Raw genomic sequence first — 14,309 nt, 5'->3', positions numbered from 1 at the left:
GAGTTCCATTTTCGATTTTATTTCAGTTAAATTCAGCATACTTACTTTACATTACATATTTTGCTACTTTACCGCACTAGTGCGCAAAGTAGTATTTTACGTTACTAGTGATCAAAGTAATACTTATTGAGCCTATGTCGATACTTTTAAAGGGACATTTTTAAAGTACTGGCACCTGAGAGGACCCGGTTCTTAACACTTTCGCAACCAGGCAAAATTTGGAACAATACCCCAGAAACCGACAGAACTCGTATAAGTACGTGGATAGAATTAAATCTGCTGTCTCATCTGTTTAGGCTCCTCGTTTTATCAATCATCACAATGCATCCATTGGGGCAATAGGAAATAAATAAAATCACACAAAGCCAAAGCACATCACAAACCATTACGGAATGGCTCCGATTGCAATTTTACACCGAGTCCGGTTTGAAAAAAACCCGCTCGCAAACTTCAAATAGATAAGGGATGGTGAACAAGATCTCTAGGGTTAAGTGTATGATTTACCGTAAACTACATTCTTTTGTCAAAGAAGTTGCGACTTTATTGTATGTGCACGAACGTACTAATTATCGTAACTATTCAAAGCTACTTGTTACGTTTTGCTTCCACGCAGTTGCAGTGCAGTGCTGTTTTATGACTGACCTATTGTCTTTTTCTGAGAACTGCGTGCTCATGAAATAGATGTATACCTATAGTTACTAAGTATTCGTAAACACAAATTAGGTTGTACGATTTACGAAAATTTTAACTCTTGATACATACCTGTGTATGCAATTTAACGTAACCAACTAATAAGAATTTTTATTTTGTAATCGCATTAGGTAAAGTAAATAAAAATACAAAGTAAAGTAATAAAATATAATAATCAACTGTACCAACTTTTCGACCACATAAGTACATAATAATCAGAAGACTTACAAATTTTTCTGTTAGTGGCAGTGGCAGCCCTGAGGTAGCGAAGATGCAATGCTTGCTCGACTGTCGGGTTCTTTGGCGTCGCGTGTAGGTTTATAGAGCTTGCTCGACTACCGGGTATGCCGGCATCTGAGTAACGTTTACGAAAACCCGAGTGTCGGGTACTCGGTGTCGAATGTGGCTTCACTTTGTCTCTTTTTATCTATCGCCAAATCAGATACAAAATGCGGTATTAGAAAATACAATACCGCGTTCGTCAGTCGATATCTAAAATAATAAAATCTAATTGAGATTAATGTGTACAGATGAGAAGTCACCCCATCCCATATCGCATGCGGAATTGCGGAGTGATATAAAACAATGTCAACTTTGTTGCCCGGAATTCCAATGCCGCGTTTAAATCTTTTGTTCCGGTGAACACAGGGTTCAATTTTAAACGACTACTACTTGTAACATTTTTTTTTTGTTTCAACAGTAACGTTACATGTAACATTTATCACGATCTCTATTTCGTCAAGTTGATATGCTCCATTACATGTAGAAAAAAGATAGGTAGGTATGGTCCATTTAAATTACCTACAGTGAAACGTTATAATATTTTGAAGGATCCAACAAACTAATCTTCAGTTGCATTACGAATTAAAAATGTTTTCTAAATTCGGAAGCATTTAGTATAATAGGTATATCATGTTAGTCTATCAAATGATTATTATAGAGGTCCGGTACGTTTAGATAAATATAGGTTTAAGTAGATGCTTTATCAAAAATCAACAAAACAATAGGTACCTACATGAAGGGTGCTTCGTCTTTATTATTATTATGTAGTAACTCTGTGCGATTTTGGAAGAATACTTACTCGTTACATTATACTTACTTACATTTCCAGCCTTCTCGAAGAATAAACAGGATCCACTTGTCATCGGTGAGGGCAGGTGGACCTAACAGCTCAATTTCGGCGTCGTCCAGACCCTACACGCATGCTGATCTGAATTGTCTACTTCCATCAGATTCATTGAATTCTCGTCGAGGAAGCGTAAAATAGTACATTACGATACAAGTGTGGAAAAGAGGAAATTCGAAACGAGTGGCGATAAATTAAAACACGACCCAAGGGAAACTTTAAAACTATATGAGTTACGAATTCCCTCTTCTCACGCGTATAGTACGATGATTTTCAGTACAGATGCATAGTGCTTTTTTACGCACTAGTGCGAAAAGTAGTTAATTTTTCTTGTCAGGTCGAAACTTCGGAGGGCCTCTGTACTGAAAAACAAATGGCCGTTTGAAATTTTGACCTGACAAGAAATGACCTACTTTGCGAACTAGTGCAGGAAAAAACACCACATGTACTGGAAAGTACTGTTTCAGTAATTACATACGCTTCTTTTTTTACGCACTAGTTCGAGAAGTGGTTAATTTCTTGCCAGGTCGAAACTTCGGAGGGCCATTTTGTACTAAAAAAACACGTACGATACACATGTGCTTGCTTTATCGTAATGTACTATTGTTTTGCAAGGGGGCAAAGTTGTTTAAACGGCACGTGACAATATTGATACCCGAGCAAGCGAAAGATTCCACTATTGAACCGCGAGCGTAGCCATGGTTCAATATTGGAATCTTAAGCGTTGTGAGGGTTTCAAGGCACGAAGGTTAAACAAACTTTGCCACCGAGTGAAATACAAAATTGTTCACCACACCAACACGAACAAAATACTGACTATAAAACATGAAACTAAATCAAATCCATCAATCTACTCGATATTTATGATTGAAAATCATCATTTATAGGTAAATTCTCCCAGCCTCCTTAAGACATTAAGTTAAAATTTATATGAAATTACTTTGCACTCTTGTGGATACAATGCCATTTTGTAAATCTGTTTTCAAATAACCTGATGTGGACTACCAGCTGGTGTGATGAAAAATTAATTATTGTGCAGTGGGTAGCCCACTATAGTTAGAGTAACTAGATCTAATATGCCTACATTGCCTACCCGTCGGGATTATTCTATTAATTAGTCATATATGAATGAAGTAATACAGGGCGTTTCCGGGCTGCAGTAGTAAAGAGAAAATCAAAAATTATATAAGGTAGATAACTTTTTACTTTAAAAAAATGTATTTTTGTTTACCAAACACTACTACTAGGTACTTATACTGTGAATTGTAATAATGTCAGAAACAGTAAAAAAGTTTTTATATCTATAACAAATGTTAAGTACCTATTAACTATACCTATATATATTTGATTACAGATTTGATTTTCCCTTATTACAGATTAGAATGAAACAACCTATACTATACATACAGAGTTTGCCAAAAATACGTTCAAAAATCTTTTAATGTGGAATATTGTAAATAATGTAGACAATGTCACCGTTCCTGTGACTGAGATATACTTACTATTTGTTTATTTTGAAAAATAATTGTCCTGAATTGAAAGTTTTTTTTTTTTTTTATAACAGGTGTAGGCAAGAAAACAAAAGTCATTGGGAACTCATTTTTGGGCTGTATTCGACTCTCTGATAGTTAAGCACTGTTTGACCAGTGATATACTTGACCTTTTAGTTCTAGCTGCTAAGACCCGTTGTGATGTTAGCGATTCCCGTCCGAGCTTGATCTATAATAGTGTATTTAGGCATAGCAGTGAATTCGCAAATAGCGGCAAGGTATAAATAAAACAACAATTTCACATTAAATTTATATTTACTGACAGATCAGAAACAACCACTAAAGCTACAGGTAACGAGTAGGTAATTTAGGGTGACTATACATACAATACGTACGTACTTGAGCGAACAAGTCCTTAGGTACAGTAGACTCCGGGTGTTGGGAATAAAAATACAAAACAATAGACATAGTACCGGTAGCGCTGCGAGACTTGAGGTTCACAGTGGCTTGTCGTCGGACACAGGTGTCACGTATGGAAAGGGCACACGAACTTGATGCTCAACTCTCGCTGCGATACCTAAATAACAGAAAAAATCGCGGAGCGAGAAACATACACCATTTTCGCATATTAAATATAATTTGATTTGTTCTCAGTACATACTTAACTCACGTTTATAATGTATGCTACCAAGGCAAGTATCACATAATTTAGAATGGTATAGGTATATACTATATTTTAGCAATCGTTGTTTGAGTACGAACTGGTGAACAAATCGTAACGCAATGCAGTGACATAGAAGTAAACTTTCGCCATAGCGGTGTTAACAGATCTGTCGCCTTAATCTAAGGTAGCTATAGTAAAACTTAGGTCTATAGAGTGCGTAGGCAGGAGCCAGCGCGCGCCAGCAGCGCGCGGCGCGGCGCGGCGGCCGCTCGGCGCGCTGGCTGCCGGGAGCTGACCCGAGCCCGGGCACCAGTAAAATTTGCGCTACGCTTATTGTAAACAAATTTCCTTTGAATAAAAAAAACCAATTCAACATCACTCCTTATATGTCTTTGCTACAGAAGTATCGACATGATCGGACGAGGGAACAATTCAAAGAAAACAACATCTTATCGTATATAACTTTCCCAATTTTACTCAACTCAATGTAACAGAAATCACCTGGTAACTGATATTTAAATTAATCGTTATACACAAACATAATCATCACATAAACTTACGTCTCTCAATTATACTTATGAACTATTGTTATAAACTTGTAATCACTACGTTAAACTTATTACAAAATAAGTCTATCGATGGATACGATAATAGAATATGATAAATAACAAATTTATCGTTATTTTAATATTTACATTAGTGAAAATTAAACTGTTATTTCTAAGTGTGTGCTTTAAACGGTATGAAAGATAACCACGTCTACTAAAATATATATTTATCTGCTCTCGGACACCGGTGAGCGCGCCGCCGCCGCCTCGCCTGCGCAGTGCGCTGGTGCCGCAGCCGCATGCCGCATGCCACATGCCGCGGCACCCACTACATTATACTACGGAGTACAAGACGGAAGGCAAGTTGAGGTAATCGGTTTCAGCGGCGAACGGCGGCAGCGGCAGCCCGGGGCCCGTCCTCACAACAACGCCATTTTAATCCTATTACTCGTTACATGAGGTAGTTAAGTTTCATAATTGTTTCATTTTGTTTCATTATTGCTATGAAGAAAACTTCTGTTATACAAATTTTTTCTCAACAATATTAACTTATACTTTATTGTTTATTCTGCTTAAAACAGTTTGTACGTATGTTTACAAATTTAGTACTTTATGTAGGTACTTGGTATGGTATACACTATACAGTACCTTGGCGCGTGTGCCTGCGCGCTGTCGCACGTCGCGTGTCGCGTCGCGGCCGAAACCGGGACGAGAACGGACACCAGCGACTGCCGTATTATAAGTTAGTATAGTCACCACTTAACTACTATATTGTACAAAATATGTTAAAAATTTATTCATATCTAGGAGGTAGGCCAACTGGGTCCAAAATTGTATGATGAACAGTTATTTATTGCTTTCTATTGAACGAAACAACAATGTATAGTTAATTATTATATCGGCTCTTCGATAGATATAGTCACTGATGAGGTAGATTAATATTGTAAGTGCTATTCTATTTGTATAAAAATACTTCTGCAATATAATCAACATTCAAATACAAACATTATCAAAATTAATTCCATCGTAATGTTCATATTGCACATATAGTCGAAGGTAAACAAATATTTAGTAGGTGCTAAATCTGGTAATAGACCAATGATATGGATTGAAAAGCCAGTGTGTCAACGTACCCCGCGGGTCTCGCGGCTCGCGCCTCGGGCCGCGCTCCACCGCCGCGCCGGGCGAGGCGAGGCGAGAGAGCGCGCCACGAAACGATTGCGGCGAGGTACTTTGACTCAGACGCACATTTCGCCCTTGATATGTTCTACTTTGTTGATTATAACCAAACAGTTTTCTCACAATTATGTACAAAGATTTCATTCGATATTGTTTTAAGTACATTTACCGATACTCACGATAATTTTATTTAATACTATACAAAAAAACATTTACATTATTATTATTAGTTAAATTATTGCTAGAGAATTTCATTAGATATTATTAAGCTAGAACTTACAAAAATTAAATCGTTTCGCAACAGACAGTTGGCGGTAATAATTTGGCAACGTTCAGGAAGACTACTTTCCTACCACTAACGAAACAGGAATGTTTGTAAACTAAATTCGTTCAAATAACAAATTGGTAACTTAAATCGGACATAAATTTGTTTTACGTAAAACATTCCGAAATTTAAACAAAGTAGTTAACTAGCTTAACATTTAAACAAATTTTAACAGAAAAATAATAATAATAGGAAGCACCTGAAAATATTTCTACAAGTCAATATTAAAAAAATTAAAACTAGAACAAGAACGATGCGAATATCGCCAGGGCGCCGCGCGACGCGGTGAGCTCTCCACTCTCTCCAGCGCGCGCCGCGCGCCGCGCGCCACGCTGGCGCTTCGCACTCACTGGACTGTGATCTTTATTGACTCGTCGATGTTGATAAAGTTCTACTTAATAATGCCATGTTTGGTTTTTTTATAAAACCTAAACAAAAGAAAGTCATCTCTTATAAATAATAAGTCTATTATCATATTAATGTCTGGCAAATAAGTCCCAATATATTTACAAAAAATATTTTAACTTGTGTACAAAACAAGATGTACGTTCTTATTAACATGACAACCAAGAAACGTCGAAGTAGCATAATATGCATAATATATACTTAGTAAAACAATGTATAATGAATATAGTATATAAATTATCCGCAAATATTGAAAATTTGACTAATAACTTTGATATTTTGTCCATGCTCATATGTATAAAATTGATATGGTTACGGGTCTGCTAAATTGTTAGAGCGGACTAACATTCCGTCATATAATTACATGTTTAAGAGCTCAGACGCCCAGGCATGTAAAGTCACCTTGCACCGAAAACAAGGTTAGGTTGAATGAACAACAAAAAAGTGAGCCAGCGAACTGGATGTGTGCGCCCGCGTTGCGCGTCGTGCCTGGGGCTCGGCGCGGCCCGGGCCCGGCGCATAATCAGCGCCGCGGCACGAACAACGAAATGCTCAGATCTAACGTTTATAACCTACGACCCTACTTTCAAAGTTAAACTATATTGCAAAGTTGCTACTTTGTAAATTTCAAATGATATGTCTACACGACAACTTTACTTTGTCCCTGACCAGGACGACGATATGAAAACTATGCAGGTCATTCACGATGGCGATGTTGAAGACGATGGCGAGGAAGAGGTACGCAAGTTTTTCTTAATGTGAGTGTCAAAGTGCTTTATCATATGATCCTTTCTTATAAACCCTTTGCCGCAGTGATCGCAGGCGAAGGGCTTGCAGCCGGAGTGCAGGCACATGTGCCGGCGCAGATCAGTTTTATGGTTAAATGACTTGGGGCACTCGTTGCACTTGAAGGGTTTATTGTCAGTGTGCTTCATGTAGTGGCAGTCGTAAGAGACGTCGTCCGAGAAGCGCTTGCCGCAGCGGTCGCACTTGAAGGGCTTGGCCCCCGAGTGGAAAGTCTTGTTGTGCTGCGTCAGGTAGCAGGCCTTGTTGAACAGCTTGTCGCACTCGTAGCACTTGTGCACAGTTGCGGGCGCGCTCTTCTTCAGCTGGTTCCTCTCCGACAGCGGAGTATTTGGAACCGTTGAAGTTATTAATGGAGAACTTCGACTCTCATTCTCAGCTTTGGCGCTCTCGGGACTAGCCGGGGATTTCATTTGCGTACTGTAGTTTTCTTTATTTGCGTAATCCATAATATCTTCTATTTTTAATATTTGAAGCTCACTTGATTCCGTGCGCATAAAATCGTCTTCTCGCTTTATCGTTTTCCCCCCTACCGCGTAACCGTACGGATATATCTTTAAATTATCAGGATTATAAGAAACGACTTCTTTAACTGGTCGGGGAGCTAAACTATATTCATAATCCATACTCTGTCCACCGATTTCGATATTTGTATATTGCAAGGGAGCGTGAACCGGATCGACAATTATGTAACCGGCGGAAGACTCATCAGCAATAACTTGACCCCCCACGTTAGGCGATGTTATATAGTTGGACACGTACACGCCGAACCGTTGCGTCTGCAGCTGTGCGAAGCTTGGCAATCGCACGCTGGCAGACTGGTTCGATGCGTCCTGTTCCATCACTTCAGATGTTTCAGGTGAAGATTCACCAAAAGTAACTGGATTGGCTATAGGCAGGTTGTTGATAGCCATATCCATAACGTGGGGGGCCATCCCGTTTGGGTAATTCGGCGCTATAGTCTGCTGAAAATTCTGACCCAAATATAATGGGGTGTGCGTGGGGTCCGGAACCGAACCCCCCAAAGGATCCGTAGACCTCGGGTTGTACGGGTTGACACCCAAATGACTGAACGGCGGCAGCGTGTGCGGTGTAAGCGCCGGCGTAGTCTGAGTTAGAGCTGGAGTTGAAATATTGCTGGTTGACACTGATAGCAGGCCCCTCATATGGTGATTTTGAGAAACAGAGGGACCTGCTTCCCCGTTTGGGGGATTCCCTGATGTAGTAATAGGGACGCCTTTAGTACCCTGATGATTATTGTCTCCCGGATTACCTATGCCAGGCGGTTGACTACCTATGTTGAGCGTATGAGAACCTGCCTGATGCTGTAAAGGGTGATTGGCTAATGGATTATTACTGAAATTATTATCTAAATTACCCTGTTGAAGATGCGTGTACGGCGACTTGGACTGCATGGAGGCGACACGATGAGACCGGTCGAAGCTCTGCGAAGCGTACGGCGACTGCAGCGCTGCGTCGTCCACGCTGCGCCCGTCCTCAGAGGGCACGGGGCTCTGCGTGTTGGAGTCGGCGGCCTGCTGTGCGGCGCGCGCTTGTAACGTCTCGCGGCTCGGGTGGTGATGATTTGAGATGGGCATAGTAGCTGGATCGGGCTGGCCAGACGATCTTACTGCATTTTTATGTAAGGTGGTATTGTAATGCCGTTTCAAATGACCCGAGCTTGTAAACCATTTGTTACAAGCAGTACAGTTGTAGGTTTTGGGTCTCCGTGCTTCATTAGACTTCCAGTTGGCTCCTTTTCCACCCATAGAGGGCATAGCAGAAGATGCTGGGTTTGTCGGTTGCGTGCTTGTTATTTGCGGCGCCGCAGGTGAGTCATACGGTCTATACGGAGGTTTCATATCAGGATTGGAAGAAGCCACAGTCCCAGAATAATCGGTCAGCGGCGGCATTTGTACCCCAGGATATATCTTTTGTTCGACATGCATAAATGGCTTTTGATCGTGGTGAACGGCAAGAAACTTGTCTTGAACATACGGGAATTTCTGATCTTGATGAAATATTTTAGTATCAGCTGCATAAGTTTTATCACCAAACATTTTTTGATCTTTAAATAAAGAAACGTCCCCATTGAGTTGTGGATTGCTGTACAGCTTTTGTGTTTCCCAGGGCATCATAGGTACAGTACGTGGGTTTACTTCACGCCCTTGAGGTGCATTTTGATCATATGAAGAATTGGGTTGCTCACCTTCATTTCCTTGATAAACAACTTTTTGAGAATCCAAATCCAGTATATCTGACGACTCTTCGTGTTCTTCTTTAATCTTTGTGTTATCGTTCTGGTAGCCGGAATTGTTATACTGTTTTGGAGGAAATTGTTGAAATGACATAGATGCAGAGGAGGCGCTCGCACTGGAGCCGGCGTGAGCCGAGTTGCAGTGTTCGTTGAGCTGCACCGCGGAGTCGCACACAAAGCCACATTTATCACACTGGTTCGGGGATGGCGACGGCGTCGGCTGGTTTAGTGGCTGTCCATACAGCGGACTCGAAGATGACACTTGCGAAACCCTTTCTTGCATGTTGTATGGGTGGAAGCGATTAGGTTTATGGTAATCTTGGTTGTATTGTGACTGTTCCCAATTTATTTGATCAGGATGTTGGCCTTGAGGAAACCCAGAATGTGAATAGTTGTTACCAAACTGTGGTCCCGGTGAAAAATTTGTCTGGTCCGGATTTTGGTAGGGCGAAGGAGCGCTGTGGTAGCTCTGGGGTGTCGCCGGGTGAGGGAACTGCGCCGAGGTCTCCGGCGTGGCCCGCTGTTGGAACTCCGGACTCGGCTTCGTGATCATATTGTCACTCGAGTCGGCTGGAGCCGAAACGGTCGTCTCGTTCTTCACTTTTGTTCCGTTGTTGTTTTCACTATCATTTTGTGAGTTTTGCGTACTCCACTTTGCATATAAATTTTCTTTGTGGTATTGAACATGTACCTTTAAAGAATCAACAGTGTCCAGGTAAAGGTCACAAACTTCACAATGATAATCCCTCGACGGTAAGGTCGACGACACTGCGCTGCTGTTAGCCATTTAAATCATCAACCCAGCGGAGAACACCGTCTCCTCCAACGAAAAAAAAATAATAAAAAAGCAACAGTCTTCGTCTCGACGTACATGAAGTCCGCACTGCATCAATCAGGCGCTACAGGTAAAAGTCATGGTCGCGGCCCGTCACCCCTCGTCTCAACTCAGCTTATACTACAGCGGTGTTGTCGAAGAAAGTTTTTCGCGGCATTTCCGCGCGCGGGCGGGCGGCGCACCACGTGCGCGGCGTAAACACTCGCCTGGCTCGGCACCGGCAAAACAAACGTCAACCGAGCGCTCCCAACTCGCGACTGTGCCACTCCGAAAACACTTTATTCGTATCACTTGTTCTTTTATATAATAAAGTTTCTCCAAAAAAAATATTTATAAGCACAGAAAGAGTTCACAAAGTCTTAATGTTTTATCACAAAGTTAACAAACAAATAACAATTGGCACTTGTTTAAAACCCGGAGACGCGTGACGATATAGTTTGTAGTGCACTGCCGGCACTTAGAGCGGAGGCCACACGGGTCACCTGGGTACGAACGTTGCGAGCGGACGTTTAGTAGCAACTGACAGCCTTCCCGAAGTCGCCTTCGGGGGCATGACTTCAATAACAATTCGCAACGTCGTCCCCCACCAAGGCGTGCGTGCGAGTGAGAGCGCCACGCTGTGATGAAGTTATCGCTCCTTCGTCCTTTTGTGTGTCCTTGGAGCGAGTGAGACGGCACACACGGGGCGCGGGGTGCGAGGGACGCGGCTGGTCCTACTCTTTCTCAAAATTGAAATGCCCGGTCGAAATGTCCGGTGATGCTGCGTCCGAGTAGGATAGCGATAGCACCCACCCTTACAATGCGGGCGGACAGAGCCCTGCGACGAAATTTTATAAATTTAAAATCTACTTAGTACGTCCATAATATTAAGTCTACTTCTTCAAATAAATATGAATCCATTGATGAATTACTAATTACTATGTAATCTAGGTATACTATTAATAACTTAATAAATACGAAATATTTATAGACGTTTGACGACCTTTACATTTTTTATTAGGTTCCATCTAAATACGCAAGAAAACTTGAGCTATAAAATATACAATTTCATTAATGTCTGTCATATATAATTGGGTTATATTTGTTCAGCACCGTATAAAATAAAACTGCAACACATGATAAGTAGGAGACATTTTATCTTACACTAAAGAACTAGCATTTGCAAACAGGTACATTTTGTACTTCAGCATCTAAGTACTGCAGTACAGACCAATAATACATATATCATATCGCATTCAGTTTTTTCGTACTTCACTCCTCTACTTTAGGTTCCAGCACAGAATATATAATAGTACAAGTACAGAAGGCTCACTCCTTTGATGTTCACAAAACGCCGCCATTCTAAATTCTTACCTACATTAACAAACGGACCGCACGCGTGCAGACGACATTGAATTCTATTGCGCCGCGCCAAGGTCGTCGTCAGTGAATGGGCCGCGAACTCGCGGCCGCCGGCATGTACTTGTAGCGCGGTGAAAGGATTGCGGAGTGAGCCGCCCCTGGTTCCAGTAAAAGTATGCCACCGTCGCCACCGATGAAAAAAATTAGCCTCATTAGTATTTTTTTAAACATTTTTGTATGTATGTATTTTTATTACAGCTTTTTTTATCTAATATTTGTGTCTCGCATTGTAATTCACTATATATTTAAAACTACATTATTCATCATGTATTTGTATAAAAGTAGGTACTAGTGAAATATGCAATATTAAAACAAACATCTCTCGCTTGCTAATCTTGCTATATACCTATACATGCTGTATACAATACAAATGTGATGTTATTATATTATTGGCTGATACTGTATTTAAATTAGTAACTTAAGAAGATATTAAAAAAAATTATAGTAAAAAGCTCCTAAAATAATACATTTATTCGTTATTCATTATTATGTCCCTTAGTGCGTTTTCAACTTTTCACATTATCCGATCCGATATCGGATGTCGGATCGATATCCCATGTATTTACGCCGCCATCTTTGATTTTTTCCTTTGAAATCCTTTCTACATCCGATATACGCACGCACGCACGCACTTATATTTACTTTTTACCGTAGTAAAACTATTAGTAATGTAACGGAGGTGTATTTGATGGGGGGTAAATAAAATAGAATGGAAAGCTCCGGCTAGTTCAAAGTAAATACACCCACGTTAGCACAAAATTTATAATAAAACAAAAGCTAAATGGTGTCTCTATACTTGCTGGAGGAAAGCTAGAGGAGAAACAAATTAAACAATATCACATTTTATATATTTATTATACCAAAATCTTGCCTTACAGATAGGTTTAAGTTAATGTTTCCAAAATACTAAATTTGACACCATATATGAAATAAGAACTACGCTCAGTGGTAAAGCTGGGCCGCTTTAAGAGGGTCCAGGAAAAGGTTTCTTACAACCATTTATTCTACAAAAAACTAAATATGAATTTACCTAAAGTTATGCACCAGAATTCTCAAAATAAATGAAATCAGAAATTACTTTACACAGAAATTAAAACCTGAATTACACAGCATTACCGGCAGGAAACGGGCAGGAGACACACCTTGTCAGGGATGAGCCGGCTGCTCCCCGGACTCCGGTGCTGACGCCCCCTCGCCACGTGGACAGGGCTGACCCTTCCATACGAAAACAAGGTCCAAAGACACCTTGCGCCAGTAAGCCAAAGAAGTTTCCTTGCACATTGAAATTGTAAAGGTTCTTGTTTAATTATCTACTTCTGCAATTCTCTAATTCTTTACTTCTTCCCGACTCCTATGAAACAAATAAATTGGTCACATTAGTCGAGTGCCCTCACACACTGTGATAGACTAAACAAAAAAATGTAAGCGAGCTCACCGGAGACCTGCAGACTGCAGACCGAGGATCTCCAAGGAGCACTCCCACCCTTAGCATGTTTCTGCCAGCTGGAAATAAACCAATTTATGGTTAAGAATCTCTCCACGTTTCACGCCATGGAAATATCAATAGCTCACAAAGAAATCTACTTACTCAGACTGACAGAACGCACCACACAAAATATGGAACGCCACGGCAGCACGTGGCATGCCGGGCTCCAGGCCCTTATACGGCCGTCCGATCACTATACAAGAGGATCTCGTCACAGAAAGAACGGCGCACTGAATGATCTCGAATTTAAAGGACCCAAAACAAAAGCCGGGTGGCAAACGAATAAACAATAAAATACTCTAATTCATTAAATGAAAATTACTCCAGTTTCTGTATCAGACCTTGAAGTAAACAAAACCTAACAAATATCATTCCAGAACAGCCTTAAAAAACCTATGATAACATTTGTTATCATGTCTCTAAAATATTATATTTTCCAAAAATCAATACTTAAAGTATATCAAAACTATACAAAGTTTTCCTGGAATGACAGCCAAAATACCTACAATTTCGAATAATACTTGTTGTATGGCAACCCTACAACAGATAAACATAAATATGTGCATTTGAAGTGCAACAGATAATGCAATGAACGAGAAGGAAGTGTTTCATTCAAAAATTAAATCTATCCAAAATATTTAATTACGACTATCAAAAAATCTGCTACGTTACAGTAAAAGTACAATTAAATATACTTTGTAAAAATAAAATTGTGGAGGATATATGAAATAATTTATCTAACCTAAAACTTTGCTTGTTTATAACCTCTAAATAATTACTTTGCGATTTATGTATACGCAACTGTTTGAAAAACACTCTTTAATATACACGTGGGATATTTATAATGTTACAGGTACCTAATTGTAAGAACCCGCGTGTAGATTAAAAATCAAAGCTTATTCCTGTCTAAGATTGAAACTGTTCATGATATATATTGTTAAAAATAATGTGCAAGCGAACCCTATAGCAAAATCACATAGCGGTGGAGTGACCGAGACCCGCGCAGGGCACTGAAAATTTTGCATCGTGGACGGCCGAGGGGAGGGAGCGGGGAGGCTCACAGGCGCGGTTCCTTCAATTTTTTCTAAACACATCGAAC

General features: G+C 40.3%; 1 protein-coding gene and 1 long non-coding RNA gene across 3 annotated transcripts; both read right to left on the bottom strand.

Moving 5' to 3' along the window:
• Positions 1-3,602: 3,602 nt before the first annotated feature.
• LOC125241339 lies at positions 3,603-11,115 on the bottom strand. Its single transcript, XM_048149758.1, has one exon. It carries the CDS (start codon positions 10,273-10,275, stop codon positions 7,129-7,131), a length of 3,147 nt encoding a protein of 1,048 aa, XP_048005715.1. The 5' UTR covers positions 10,276-11,115; the 3' UTR covers positions 3,603-7,128.
• A 1,445-nt stretch (positions 11,116-12,560) lies between these two features.
• On the bottom strand, positions 12,561-13,876 carry LOC125241234. 2 transcript variants are annotated; one of them, XR_007178729.1, is made up of 3 exons: positions 13,313-13,876; positions 13,160-13,227; positions 12,561-13,075 (listed from the first exon to the last, which is right to left on the bottom strand). It is a non-coding gene; the product is annotated as an uncharacterized LOC125241234 (long non-coding RNA). The 2 variants fall into 2 exon arrangements; XR_007178728.1 differs by having other exon boundaries at positions 12,561-13,227.
• Between the last annotated feature and the right edge of the window lie 433 nt (positions 13,877-14,309).

The sequence above is a fragment of the Leguminivora glycinivorella genome, chromosome Z (genome assembly GCF_023078275.1).
Source record: "Leguminivora glycinivorella isolate SPB_JAAS2020 chromosome Z, LegGlyc_1.1, whole genome shotgun sequence".
Taxonomy (NCBI): Eukaryota; Metazoa; Arthropoda; class Insecta; order Lepidoptera; family Tortricidae; genus Leguminivora; species Leguminivora glycinivorella.
The sequence above is the reverse complement of the archived record's forward strand: the minus strand, read 5'-3'. Positions and strand labels throughout refer to the sequence as shown.